Raw genomic sequence first — 14,689 nt, 5'->3', positions numbered from 1 at the left:
CCACAACAAATTACTGCACACCAGAAATGGTGCAACAGATGCTAATTTTGGCATTATATGCAATGGGGTTTCAAGGTAAAAATTATACTAAACTTTGGTATGTAGACTTGGGTGCTTCTAATCACATGACGAATACTGCCAGTGCTCTATGTCATGTGCGGCCCTATGCTGGTCAATCCGCCATTCAGACTGCCAATGGCAGTTATTTGCCCATCGCTGCTGTTCAGGGCATTTCTGCCCGTGGTTTATTCTTCCCGGCCAGCAATTCTACTCGTCTTGCTGCTTATAGTGATGCTGATTGGGCTGGTTGTACGAATACACGTCGCTCCATCACTGGTTGGTGTGTGTTCTTAGATAATGCATTAATCTCTTGGAAGAGTAAGAAGCAAGATAGAGTTTCTAAGTCATCTACAGAATCTGAATACCGGGCGATATCTTTAGCTTGTTCTGAAATTATTTGGCTTTGAGGTATGCTTGCTAAGCTAGATTGTTCTGAGAATGATCCGACACCTCTACATGCCGACAATTCGAGTGCTATTCAGATCACAGCCAATCCTGTCCATCATGAGCACACGAAGCATATTGAAATAGATTGTCACTCTATTCGTGAAGCATTTGAAGCTCGTGTTATCACTCTTCCACATATTTCCACTGAACTACAGATTGCTGATATCTTCACCAAGGCTCTCACTCATCATCGACATTGCTTCCTAAGTAGCAAATTGATGCTTGTTGATCAACCCGCATCAATTTGAGGGGGGCTGTCAACGTACAACAGTCCTCACGTTATTTTTCATCTTTGTAATATTGTATAGTTGTAGTATTTTAGATTGTAGGCTAAACATGACATTGCTAAAGATCAAGCGTAATTTAGGGCCTCACATGTTAGGTGGTGCTACACAGTGCTGTCAAGCATTAGACGTAATTGAAGGAATCACATGTTAGGTGGTATTCTTGCTCAAAATAGACAGTACATAGCCATGTAAATTTGTTCTATAAAATGGGAGGAAATCCTCTGAAAGGATCATCAAATCCATTTGACATGCTCGTGCCATGCAAATGAGAAACCCCATGCTAATGAAGAGAATGAACTCCTTGCTTCATTTTCTTTATTGTTAAAGAGGAATCAATATTTCAATTAGCAATAATTTGTTCCTATCATTTTTTCATGTTAATCCCTTCCCAATAATAGTTATTCCCATTTTAATTGTTATCAATTTTCAGCTTTCATGAAATAAGTAGAGCCATATATGCAATAGAGATACGAGCAGACCATGATATTGTTTCTGTTAATGTTCCCGAGAACATAACTGGGGATGTTGCTGGAAACAGGAATATAGCTTCCAACGTTCTACAAGTAAGACACTGTAAGGATTCTTACTCTTTTCTCTTTGCATCAGTTTAATTGTTCTATATTCCACAAATTACAGCTATGTAGAAGATGGTTCCTATTTATATTTTACGGTGCATATGGAAGGAAAAAAATGATAGGAATTTTGAAGATAGGGAATGCTCATTAGAGGAGATTAGATTGTTCTTTGTTAATACCTTATTCCTATGGGCTAAAGCCATTGATTTCAACGGCCTAGATTTTCTCCTTTATATTTCTTCCTCTTAACTAGGTCTTACCTCTTTTACACTCCCTTGTATACTTGACCTATGCATATTCTTATTAACATAATCTTTTTTCATTTGCAATTCTTCGATTCTTTGAGGCCAACCTTGTATTAGTAATTTTGGAAATCTCATATATTAAAATTAAAATACTAAATAAATCAAAAATGTAAAAAGAAAAAAGAAAAAAAAAATCTTATTTACTATTGCTATAAGGGCTGCTCGCCTTTGCTTGGCTTCGCTATTGCTGAAAAAAATTCTTATCTCTTCCCATCCTGGATCATATTCCAGTGCATCCACAGAAGAGGAAATCACAATGCATCTTGCTCAGCAGGCATAGCTTGGAGTGGGAGTGTAGCATGGTTAAGGGTTAGGTTAAGGAAAGTGGCCACCAGAGATGAAGCAAAACCAGCCTATTAAGCTCAGATAAGCTAATATGCACCGGAGAAAGCCAGGTGCCAGAGGTTGTTCTTGTGCAATGACTATACATCTTCCACCATGGCCTCCATCCATCTACTCCTCTCAGGACTATTAATTGCCTCCTGAAACCAAGCCAATGTAGCTAGATTTGATTGTGGCTGTTCTGTATTTCTTTCATGGTGGTGTCATCCCTAGATCGATCAATGCAACAGCAATTGCCCTTATTCCGAAAAAGGAATCTCCAGCCACCTTTTTCAGATTTCAGGCCAATCAGTCTTTGTAACATTAGTTACAAGGTGATCACGAAGCTTGATCCCAATGTTGAGTGTGGCAACTACGACCCCTTGTTTGGTAGGGAACAAAGAATACCCAGGGAATACAGTGAATCAATCTCTTTATGTAGCCCCCTGGGATTTAGACAACAAATGGCATTAGCTACGAGTTCGAACTCTGCACCATTAACTTCAATCCGGTGAGCCCTAACAGAGAGGCTTTCTCATTCAGCTACCTTAGCCAGAAAATAGAGTTGGCTGAGTATATTCCGCGCTGAGGATTTGTGCTTGTGGGCTAGGGTGAATATTCTAGACCAGCAGATCTGGTGGTAGACAATCCTTCGGACTAGGTAAAGGTTGTCACAGCACGTGTAGTAGGGCAGAGGACTTATCGTGATGCCCGCAAACCAATTTATGATTTAAAAAATAAAAATAAAAAGAAAGAAAAAACACATTTGTGCTATGACATCCAAGTCCTAGAGGACACTCACTTTTTTCGCTAAGCAGTAATAATTTCATTAGAAAATGCAAAGGCGCAGTCCAAGTACCATGAGATGTGTATAACAAAGTTGTCTAGCTAGAAATATTCCTTTTCCTTTGAGTTTTTGGGGGCTATTTACTGACGTAAGGTACTGTATATGTACGCAGATTCTGTACCTAAAATATATTCCGTGATTTCTGAGCTTGCAACTGCTTCATTTTTTGTGACAACTTTTGCTGCTGGGATGCAAACAGTTTCAATTGCAAGTCTGCACTCCATTGGGGCACTTTCAAGACCATCATCATCTTTTTCTGATCCCACAAGGAATCTTTTTGTATGATACCTAACTTTTTTTACTAATTCTGAATAGTATTTTGTCAAGGAGGGGTTTATTCTATTGTTGGCATAGAAAGGAGAAGAAAGAATAGAACTGAGAGAAATACAACAAAAAAGAAAAAGTACCGGGGAAAAATTCCTCTGATGATTATGTGGGTAGATTGGTGTTAATCTACTATCATTTTATATTATCTGATAATAAATTACCAAAATTTATGAAGTATTCCATATCATTGTATAACTAATTAGCATTCTCCTTTTCTCTTTCATTCAGAGAATTGTTTGCCATATTCAGGTGTTTGCCTTGTCTAGATGGTTGGCAGTGAAATTGCCAATCGAATATTACGAATTTGCAATGGGTTTACAATGGAGCATTCCCTACTTCAGTCTTCCTTGGGAAACAGGGCACACTCAATCGGCCATAGTGGGTGCACATCCCCCTGCCAACTCAAGTTCCTACAAGGCTGAATTTTATGAATCAAAAACTTTGCAGAATGTGCAATTAAAAGAAGAGAATTTGAGTAGGGTTACTTCAGTATACGGCTTGCCTCTAACTCCCATGGAATACCGATCATATTTTGAGGTCTTAACCTGTACATTTTTCATGACTAGCTTTTGACTCCTATAATTTGATGATGATTAAGTTTTGTGATAGAATGCATTGTATACCTGCAGAGCCAAAACACTGAACCTGAAGCTGAATATATTTTGGATTCACATATTTTAAATGGGTAAGTTATGAAAACTCTTGTTTTCTATCTATTTTATGAACTTGCATATGGATTTTAGAAACATAAAACAAATGTTGAAAATATTCAGTATAGAGTTGTTAAATAAAGGAGAAAAATCAGTGACAAAAGGAATTTATCATCAAAATGGGATTCTATTTCCTTCTAAATGTTGAACAGAAAAATCGAAGAATTCCGGGTATATACCATTCGGAACTCGTGCATTTATTTGTAAAGTTTTCTGTAGGTGCTGTGGAAAATTAAGGCTGTTGATGTTTCCATTATTGATACTTAATGCCAAACTACTCATTTTGTTTTAATGTAGTTTGTGCTGGTTTGGAATCCTTAAGGTTAAACTCCTACAGACATTCATATAGTTATTTGTGAATATCTTACTAGATTTTCTCTTTTGTAGGTGGAGGGATTTTAGTAGAAGCATGTTCTGGTTAGCCATAATTGGTGGCAGTTTGATACTGCTGCATGCTTTACTCCTTGTCGTCCTAAAATTCAGGAAAAAAAATCCTGAGAAGCAGAGGAGTTATGGAGCACTCACACTGCCACGATTCGAAACATTCCTTATAATTCTTGCACTACCTTGTATTTGCAAGGCCGCTGTTGCTCTAATTAGAGGTAACTTGAATTTTTATTTTCTTTCCCACATAAGAATCCTTATCTATACGTTTATCAACCAAAAAGTTGAGCTTCCAAAGATGATTATGCTGCTTGTTCTTCAGTGCAAATACCCATATTAGCATCTTTTAGACTCTTTTCTTATACTTGAATTCCTTGGTCTGAGAATTGACTACCCTTGTATATGCAAGAAAACTAGCCAGTTTGTTTATTAGGTCATCTTTTCCACCCTACTTGCCAAATATGTGATGGAAATTGTGAACTATGTTCCCTTGTTGTACATGCAAGTCTTGTGGACTTAATCGTTAGTATATTGATTAGCACTAGATATGTTTTACAGTCAAATTTCCTCACATATTAAGAATTTCATTGTGGATGAAATTTCATGCCATTTTGCACAACTTATATCACTTCTCTGCGTATGACTTGCAGCCATCATAGCATGGTTATCTGACGACTTCATAGCAGAGTAACACGTGTGTACCTGAAGCAAGACCAAAATTTGTTGCTTGTTACATGCTCTGTTATCAGTGTTTTTGTGCTAGAATATTTGGGGAACTTTAATTACCAAACTAACGTGAATTTTAATCTTGTCCCACTTTTGTGGAATAAGGAGGAACGGCATCAGGGATCATGGTTGGCATACTGCTTTTTGGTGCTGTGTCTTCTCTACTGCTGGCCTTGCTTTTATTCCTCTCCATAGGTATCACATTCGGGAAGCTACTTGACTACAAGGAAGTTCATCAAGAAGGCCAGAGATATCATTGGTATCAAGAGATAGTTCGAGCAAGTTTGGGTCCAGTTAAAAGAGGCCAGTGGACATGGAAAAACGAACTTAATTCTGATTACTTAATTAGGTTTGGCCCTCTATTTGAAGATTTAAGAGGTCCCCCAAAATACATGCTCTCACAGATTTCTGGGGGCAATCCCCATAGGCACGGTGATCGAATCATTGCCTCTGATGATGAAACTGAAGACGCAGAAGCTCCTTTTATCCAGAAGCTGTTTGGGATTCTGAGAATATACTACACTCTACTTGAGTCCATGAGACGAGTTTCACTAGGGATTATGGCTGGTGCCTATCAGGAGAACTGGTCTTCTAAGACTCCAACAATAACCTTATTGTGCATCAACTCTTTCCAACTCTTCTTCCTTGTTCTCAAGAAGCCATTTATTAAGAAAAAGGTTCAGTTGGTTGAGATCATCTCAGTTTCCAGTGAAGTAGGTTTATTTGCTACTTTTTTGGTTCTTTTGGAGAAGGAATTTTCAGGCATGGATGAAACCTTAGTTGGGGTCTTCATGCTAATACTTTTCCTAGTTGGATATATACCACAAATGATGAACGAATGGTATGCTTTATACAGACAGACAAAGCGGCTCGACACTGCTGAGAACTTTTTCTTGAAGGGTATGAAAATCACCTTGATTGGATTTCTCCTGCTGCTCATTCCACAGAAGTTGATCAAAAAGCTGGAAAGCAGGTTCCCGGTGACTCTCCATCAGGACGGAGAAACTGGGGTCACCTGTTCTTCAGTTGGAAGTTCCAGGAATGCTGGGAGTAGGAGTTCAGGCACGACAGATAAATCATGGTCAAACCAACTAAAAGAACTGGCAAAGGCTAGCTTTAGTAAGGAAGAAAAGGTGGCCCCGAACAATCCCTCAACCAGTCGTACAAGATGGAGTGGGTTTTGGGGAACTAGAAGTAGTTGTAGCTAATCTATAAGCTCATTTGCTGATATCTTGTCAAAAGTTCCAAGAGAGCTGTACAGAATATTTTGAAGCCAATTTTGCATCCAAGTAAAACTCATTCACAGATAAAAGTAACGATTGTTTCTTATTTATATTCCCACAGACTACAGCAGATGCGGAGCTGGCTCCTGTTCTCTTTTACTGCCTTTTTAACTGGTAATGGAAAATGGGTGCTTGATTGTTTAGAATTGGGGTCATGTGCTTGTAAGCCAATTTGGTTCCTTAATTGGCATGCTGTACCCCATTTGTTGGGTTCCTAGGCACAAAATTTGGCTGCTTTTGAGTAGCCATATAAGCTAATTATTTCCTTTTATGCATGAAAGTTTATATTATTGAATTTAAGTATGCAAAGGGTTAGAAGATATCTTCTTTACATTAGTTTTTTTTTTTTTTTTAATATAAAATATGGCTCGGAACCAAGCTTAGTTTGACCTTAGTAAGTTAGTATGGTGCATTTTCAGTTGTACGTGCTATGTGCAAAGCATTAAGTCAGATATAATTTTGGCAGAAGAACTGTTGCTTACAATTCTATCAACTGTCCTTGCGGTGCCTGTTGTTTTTTCACAAGTAGTTCAACATAATTAGAAAAGCAAATAGTGGTCCAACAAGTTCAACATAAATCATGTTGTGAAATCACTTTGCGGCATCCATATCCGAAGAAGTTTGTCATAAAATGAGCAAGTAGCCACCATGGTACTCCTATTTTTGCCATCCTGGAAAGATTCCCTTCTCTGCCAATCTGCTCCGTATGCGAGTGAACCATGCTTACTATAAGTTTCAATTACTTCGGCTTCATTCCCTTCAACTTTAACAACTGAAAACCCATTGTGCATGCAAGCTGCCAAGACAATTCCCGGTACAATGGGATGAGGCTTGATTTTCCAGACACCTCCTCCTAAACATATTGAAGTTTCATTTACAGGTTTTGAGATTGATCTGACATCCCATACCCTCAAATACTCATCATAGCAACCGGTGAATAGGGTATTAGGGTCACTCGGGCTCTTCACTATGCAACAAACACCCATCTTGTGAACCTTGGTATTCTGAAATGCCAACTTAGGACTATCCCGCAAATCCCAGCAACTGAATTTGCAGTCATCCGAACCAGTGTATACCAGTTGGGGTTGGTGGATATCAAAGGAAGTTGCCCAAAGCTCAAAATCATGTGCCTTCCATTCATCTCGTATTTCTATTTGGGACTCTGATAAGGAAACTATTGAGACAGACCCATCAGAAAGCCCCACTGAGATTGATGTCGCCGACGGGTTCCAATCAAGGCAAAGGCACATGGAGGAACTGATTTTTTCTCCATTTTTCTCTTCCAAGAAACTCCCTGCATCAACATTTAATATAAGACTAGGTACAAATGGAAACACAGGATAGGTAGAATTTCGGTAAAATTTCTACTAATCCACTAGTTTCATTTGAAACAAAAGCTGAAGCGTTTTCATAAACACCACTGTTTCAAAATTTTGAATTTTGTTTCTGTTTAACGTTTTCCTTTCCATTTCTTCATGCTTTAACTTACAAGTACGTATTCCTTTCCTCACCGCTTTCTGACAAACAAAGAAACAAAGCTATCACTGAATTATGTTATAGAAGTACAAAGCACACCTTCTATTCCATCTGAACGTCTCTCAAGATTGTAAGTTCTCAAACAACCATCAGCATCTGCTTGAGCTAGCATAACTCCCATGTTTCCCCCAACGGGGCTCCACTTCATATCAAATATGCCTGCTGTTCCCACGCGATGGAACAAATCAAGGCAACCCATGTTAGCATCTGCATTGAAGAGTGATATGCTCCCAGATCGACTGGGCCGATCACCCTCTTGTAGCGTGTATGTTGAAGCTGCCAGAACATCTTGGTAAGAATCGTGCGGACAAAACTCCACACAATCAGCATTTCCATCTAGATAGCAATGTGCCACTTCCATACCTAAATTTAGGACAAAGAGATCCTTCACAATAATATCCCGCAAAAACATGGATACGAGTAGATATTGATATAGATAGACATTGATATTGATATTGATATCCCGCAAAAAGTAAAACAAAAATTTTGATATAGATATACACAGATAGACATTTCGTCGAGCAGCTTATGGACCAAATGCAAGGAGTCAACAAGTAGAGCCAGCGCTTTGGCAGGAAAAACATAAACTTAAACAATACGATAAACATGGATGTTTACAGAGATCTTATGCTAAGAGAGATAAAAAGATGGAGTTGTGACCGTTATGTTGATTGGAGATCGGAAGTTGTTCCGGACCGGAGCTGAGTTGTGTCGAAGGAACTTCCTGAGCTTCGTGCTACACACAGGCATAGCATGCGATGGCCCTGTGCACGACGCTGACGTGGTGTTTATTGAAAAAAAAAAAACAGAGAAAAAGAAACAAGCAAACGGAGAAGAAGAAACGCAGTAACCTTCGTTCATCTCTCTTCCTCTATCGCATTACTCTCACCTCTCTTCCTCTCTCTCAGACCTATATTTCTAGTGATTTTGGGAAAAAAATAAATAAATTACCTTTCTCCGTCTAACGTGCTTGACATAGTGCAGATTGAGAACGGAGACGGATGAAAAAGTTTCCTGCTCTCTTTCTAAACTGTCTTCGACTTCTGTACCAAAAGTTCACAAATAGGCTTCCGCGCTTTTTTAAGGCTTTTATATTTCTATGAAAATAGGAGCTTGAACTTGAAGCCTTATTGCAGGAAATACGGAGCTCCTGTGTCACAAAGCTCTTCAACTCGCTTCCGACATGCGCTTATTCTTCCTACATCTGCAAAAAGTTTGCTCCGGACGACGCTTGAGTACGGGGCTGAATTCCATGCAGTCCGGTCAGTCCGCAGAGGGTTTTGGGACCGGACCTGACTAATTTTATTCAGGATTTTCCCACCTAAACCGGATCAAAATGCTATAAAGATCAATCCGGTCTTATTCGATCCGGTCCGGTCCGGTCAGGTCCGTCGGTCCAATTATATACCATATGGGCATTGGCTCAATTTATATATTTTAGCTCAACAGTAAAATCTTACTAATATTTTATCTAATTTTAAGTAAAAAAAATTGAAAGCAAAATAAAATTTATCATAAAAGGAAAATTATCTATATACAATAAATTTGAATAAAATATTTTATTAAAAAAAGTAAGAAAAACTAAAAAAAACTCATAAATTGCAAAAGACTCATGACTTAATGTCTAGATTAATGGCTTGCAAAAGACCTATGATTTTATTAAAACCTCAACAGGCACTACTTTTACATCAAAAAATAAAATAAAATCCAACCATTCATGTCAAATCTTCACATACACAAAAATAATATTTATGTCAAATTAAATTTAGTATATCTAAAAGACTAATTCTATGCCAACTAAACATCCATATTTTAAAAGAAAAAGAAAAAAATTAAGAGTACATCTAATTCTTAACTAAACAACCAACTAAACATCCAAGAGTACGAATAAAAGGAAAAAAAAAAAGTTAAAAAATCAAAAAGAGTTAATCAAATGACGTAAAAAATATTACAATTTACAATCCATGCATCTAGGCTTCTAGCCATAATAACTAATAAAGTGATATTACAAATTACAAATGACTAAATAATAACTAATACAAATAACAAATAAATAAAATTTGATCTCTAAACGGCAAACACTTGATCTTGTCAAAACTTTCATCACCAAACGAAATGTTGCCAAATAAGAACACAAAAATTCAATGAGAGACAATATAAAAGTAAAACTAAATTGAACAAGTCATAATTCAAGAAAATATTCTGAAAATTTAAATAAAACAATTCAAGTTCTCACTTCATGAATTTGTATTAGATGTAGACATTGTTTTTGACACCTCCATAGAATTTTCACCCTCCTGAGCCAAGTACTATACAATAAAGGAAAAATAAACAATTTATATAAATTTATAAAACATACATAGATCATAAAAGTTATAAAATGAAGTAAATAATAAACATACTCATATCCAACTGTCTCTCAAAATCCTCCACATCATCCATTATGGTCCTAAGGCTAATTCGAGTAGAAGAAGAACGAAACCAATTTTGTGTACAAATGAGACCCTCAACCATCATCGAAGATAAACTACTTCGGAAATGATTAAGAACACGACTCGTCGTACTAAAGCAAGATTCAGAGACAACTGTAGATATTGGTATTGCATTTACATCGTGTGCAATTTTTTAAAGCATACGATATCTAAATGAACTAACCTTCCACCAAACTAGAATGTCAAAACTTGCATTGTCTGTCTCACACTTTTCATCTAAGTATCTATCAACCTATGACTTGCTTGCAAGAGAGTTCTCCAACTGCAACCATTGCTTAAATATGGCTATTCTTTGTGCACGAACGTCCACGTATGTACTTGCATCATCTTCACCTATAGGATTTACATCTTCACGAGATAAACTTATAGGATGCTATTATTGTTGTAAAGAATTGTTCACTTCTTCATTTGCAAGGTATACCTCATACATGCGGGTTAAAGTATTCTTTACTGAACAACTCAAATCAATTGCTTTTGTGGGATCATGGGCATACATCCCTTCCAATTCAAAGTCAAGATATCGCATCTTATACTGAGAATGAAGAAGAATCCCAACAAACAACAACATATTCATATTATTCAAGTTGTCCCAATATCTGTTAAATTTTTTTTTTCAGATTTGTGGTCATTGATCCCACCACAGTGTTTTGATTTTTACACTTCAAATCAATTGCATCGAATATTGTAGCTAACTCTGGAGAAAAGGAGTTGCAAGTTGTATATAGACCCCTCGAAAAGCGTAAAGTTGCATCATGAAATAGTTTAACAAACTTTACAAACAACTTTGCCTTCTCCCATTCGATATTATTGGGAGGCACCAACTTTTTTGATGTTCTTCTATTCACTATATGCTCCACATCATTCTCATCATCGTCTCTAATACTAGTAAGAAATGCTGAATCTTCTTCTTCCAATCGTTCAAAAAAATTTTGAAATTTTAAAGATCTCTCCAACAAAAAATAGGTGGAGTTCCACCTAATCGGTACATTTAAACAAATGCCACTTTTGCTTGTAATTTCTTTCAATTATACATATTTCTTAAACGTACTCCACATTTGAGGTAAGGAATTCACATATTTTACAACACCTCTCACATTCGCAATAGATCAATCAAATTCCTTCAACCCCTCACAAATGATTAAGTTTAAGATGTGGGCACAACATCGAACATGCAAGAATTCACGTTCCAAAATAGTGTCCTTCCAATACTTAGTTTTTTTCTTCAAATACTACACTATTATTAGAACTTGCATTATCAAGTGTAATAGTAAGATATTTTTTGTAGGCCCCAATCATGCAAACACATCTCAATAGCCTTACCAAGTGTATCCTCCTTGTGATTCGCAACCAAACAAAAAGAAAGAATCCTCTTGTGTAGATTCCAATCATCATTAATAAAGTATGTAGTCAAACACATAATTGAAATTTTGCATGGATGTCCATATATCCGTAGTGAGGGAAATTTGTTACCCTTGAAGAGCACTTCTCAACTTATTTTTTTCCCTCGTATACACACAAAAGCAATCATTCGCAATCGTAACACGGGATGTAATCATTACCCACTTAGGGCAAACAAAAAGCATAAACTTCTTGAAACTCTCTCATTTGATAAACTTAAAGGGTAACTCATCAATAATTATCATTTTTGCTAAGTCTTGTCTGCAAGCCTGAACACTAAAAGCTACGGACACGAGTTCCCCACTACCACTTCTTCCATCCGCATTCCAAGTTAGAGTAGTTTAAGACTTATTCGTCATATTAAAAGGAAATTTTTTACATTAGTTTCCACGTGATACTTCATGGGCTTTGTACCATTGGTTTTCATATCACATGCATACGAAGTAGTAGAATAATTACATTTAGCCATAGGTCTACTTGGATCACAGTTTGGTATTCTTGTAAAGTGATCCCAAATCATTAACATAGGTCTACCACTGACACTTGGTTTAGTACCACTACTTACATTAGGTGGGAGTGGAGGAATGCTTCCAACACTTTATGCAGGCATGGTTAACTCTACATTATCTGTAGTAGTCTTGTGGTTTCATTTATTGAATATGGTCCATCTACAAAAATAATTAATTGTGTATGGAGATTGATAGCATACTTTTTGTCATCATTTTATAAAAAATAAATAAATCAATCAATAAATGAACTTGCATGCATGATCATGGATTAGTGTATTGATTTGCATAGTGTATGGAGATTGAAGAGCATACTTTTTTATACATATTTTTATGCATACTGCTGTATTGATTTGCATCAGTAAAGACCACATGGATTTGCATCAGTAAAGACCACATGCTATAAATGTTATAAACTTTACAAAAATATTAAATGTTATAAGCTTTATAAAAATTATAAAGACTTGAGTTATTTTAATTAAATAACTTATATTTAATAATCAAACACACAACTAAGATACCAAAAAGTATTACTTGTGGATTCTATTTAATCAAACACTCCCATCATTTGTCATGCCCTTTTCATTTAACCAAAAAAAAAAAAAACTATTTTGTGAACTTTTTTACATAATTATTTATTACTATGGATCTTACAAGATATACCCACTTATAACATCCAACAGAGTTCTTATTTTTATTCTTGAGTGGTTGTTTTAATAAGTAGTCAGAGACTCAGGAACCTAAATGTAGAAGCTTTTCTGTAGACTTCAGCATGATAAAATGGAAATAATGAGGTTGTAATTGAAGACAAGACTTTGTGAGCATGGGCAATACTGAATACCCATCACAACAATGTCAATCCTTCTTTCTCATTTGATCAACTCATTAATTTAGTAAAACAGAAAGGAAGATCAGAATCAAAAAAGCCATGCTCTCGTGATTCTTATGTACAACCCTATCAAAAAGTAATAAGTTACATCTCTTATTTGTTGAAAATTGCTTATCATGTTAATAATTACCATTTTAGCAAATTCAACTACATTAGCATGTCAGTTGGTCCAAAGAGTAACTTATTCTGATGTTAAGGGGCCTTGAACATTTTCCAAATCCCTTGATAACCAAATAAAGTAATGAAATTAAGAGGTAAAAAAGAACCAAATAAAGTATCAAAGAACTAAAGAAATCATATATATTATATGTTCTCAAATTGAAATTAGTACGGTATTTGCAAGCACAAAAAATAATTTTGCAAGCACAAACATATAAAAAAAATAAAAAATACAGACGTAAACAATATAAACATCCATTCCAGTTTCTGAAATAAACTAAATATTAGGTTTGAATTTGGATAAAATCTAAATAGGATTCTAAAGACTCAAAATCTTAAGTTTCAAATCATATTTATTCATTTTAGCAAATAGATTACAGTAAATTTTAAAATCGAGCCATCTTAGATTCACCAATCACCACAAAATCACATAACAAACAGATTCACCAACAAGAAACCTAGATTCACGAATCATAAATTTATAAGAAAAAACCGAGATGGCTAGAATCATAAAATCACAAAAAATAATCGGAAAAAGTATATACCAGCAAAAATAGAAGCCCTGCCTCTGCGAACTGTGAGGTGATTGGGGGGTGGCCAAACCAGTCTACGACGGAATGGGGTGGGGAAAGCCTTGCGAGGCTGCGATGGTCATGGTCCCACGGACTCAGGGAATGAGGGGGCTAGGGTTTTTCTTTTCACATAATGAGAGAGAGAGTTTGAGAGTTGAGAGAGAACAGGAGGGAATCAAAGGAGGGATGGGTTGTAAGTCAAATGAATTGTTAAAATGACACCGTTTGGATTGAAAACAATCATAAACGGCGCCGTTTCAACACGGGAAAGGGAAAAAAATAAAATGAGTTGCATGAAATGACGCTGTTTCATGCAACTCAGTTATCATTTCCCTTCTCTTTGGACTGTGCACGTCGCCGTTTATGTCTATTTTTACACTAAACGGCATCGTTTCTTTCCTTAGTAAATATGTACATTTTCATTTGCTTTATGTTTTTAACACATAAATTAATAAAAAAAAATTATTTTAATTAGTAAAATTAAAATTAAGTAAACTATTCAATATAATTATTTAATTAACTCATTAAAAATATATAATTATAATTATATTAATGATGTTAATTGTTACTTTATTACTAACTTAGAATATATCAAATTATCAATGTATTATGATAGTTCTAACTTCTAAGTTAATGCATAATGAGGAATGAGCTATATATTTACATTTTGTATATTTTGTATAGGAAACAATAAGCATAAATAATTTAATTATACATACATCCTTTATATTTACTTGCAACTTAGGTCATAAATGTAAAATTGTAGGTGTTATCATGTTACTAATTAGTTAATGGGGAATTGGTATTAGCCATTGGGTTAGTTAATTTACAATTTACTGATTGCTTTATATTTTCTTACAACTTA

At 35.8% G+C, this 14,689-nt stretch overlaps 2 protein-coding genes across 11 annotated transcripts in view; one reads left to right on the top strand and one right to left on the bottom strand.

Annotated features, from left to right (window-relative positions):
- The window catches only part of LOC122282682, an 18,873-nt gene extending 12,502 nt beyond the window's left edge, over positions 1 to 6,371 (top strand). For 3 of the 7 annotated variants that reach the window (XM_043094655.1, XM_043094653.1, XM_043094659.1), the window contains 6 exons: positions 1,225 to 1,367; positions 2,955 to 3,121; positions 3,398 to 3,706; positions 3,799 to 3,854; positions 4,267 to 4,481; positions 5,095 to 6,371. In XM_043094655.1, the coding sequence (XP_042950589.1) occupies positions 1,225 to 1,367; positions 2,955 to 3,121; positions 3,398 to 3,706; positions 3,799 to 3,854; positions 4,267 to 4,481; positions 5,095 to 6,197 (1,993 nt within the window). In that variant the 3' untranslated portion in view covers positions 6,198 to 6,371. The remainder of the gene's footprint in view (positions 1 to 1,224; positions 1,368 to 2,954; positions 3,122 to 3,397; positions 3,707 to 3,798; positions 3,855 to 4,266; positions 4,482 to 5,094) is intronic. The other 4 variants (XM_043094654.1, XM_043094658.1, XM_043094657.1 and 1 more) reach the window with 4 other exon arrangements.
- Positions 6,372 to 6,705: 334 nt separating this feature from the next.
- Positions 6,706 to 9,129, bottom strand: LOC122282683 (diphthine methyltransferase homolog). 4 transcript variants are annotated; one of them, XM_043094662.1, is made up of 4 exons: positions 8,760 to 9,127; positions 8,469 to 8,584; positions 7,848 to 8,171; positions 6,706 to 7,566 (listed from the first exon to the last, which is right to left on the bottom strand). In XM_043094662.1, exons 3-4 carry the CDS (start codon positions 8,167 to 8,169, stop codon positions 6,851 to 6,853), a joined length of 1,038 nt encoding a protein of 345 aa, XP_042950596.1. In that variant the 5' UTR covers positions 8,170 to 8,171; positions 8,469 to 8,584; positions 8,760 to 9,127; the 3' UTR covers positions 6,706 to 6,850. The 4 variants fall into 4 exon arrangements, with proteins under 4 accessions (XP_042950596.1, XP_042950595.1, XP_042950598.1 ...); XM_043094661.1 differs by having other exon boundaries at positions 8,469 to 8,572; XM_043094664.1 differs by lacking the exon at positions 8,469 to 8,584 and having other exon boundaries at positions 8,760 to 9,129.
- Positions 9,130 to 14,689: the final 5,560 nt, after the last annotated feature.

This window comes from Carya illinoinensis, chromosome 11 (assembly GCF_018687715.1).
Source record: "Carya illinoinensis cultivar Pawnee chromosome 11, C.illinoinensisPawnee_v1, whole genome shotgun sequence".
Taxonomy (NCBI): Eukaryota; Viridiplantae; Streptophyta; class Magnoliopsida; order Fagales; family Juglandaceae; genus Carya; species Carya illinoinensis.
Note: the sequence above shows the minus strand (reverse complement) of the source record. Positions and strands in the feature narration are given on the sequence as shown.

Coding starts and splice junctions, on each gene's coding strand:
- LOC122282683 (XM_043094664.1), bottom strand. CDS start 8,169: ATGGAAGTGGCACATTGCTATCTAGATGGAAATGCTGATTGTGTGGAG. Junction 7,567..7,847: donor ACGTTCAGATGGAATAGAAG/GTGTGCTTTGTA, acceptor ATGTTGATGCAG/GGAGTTTCTTGGAAGAGAAA.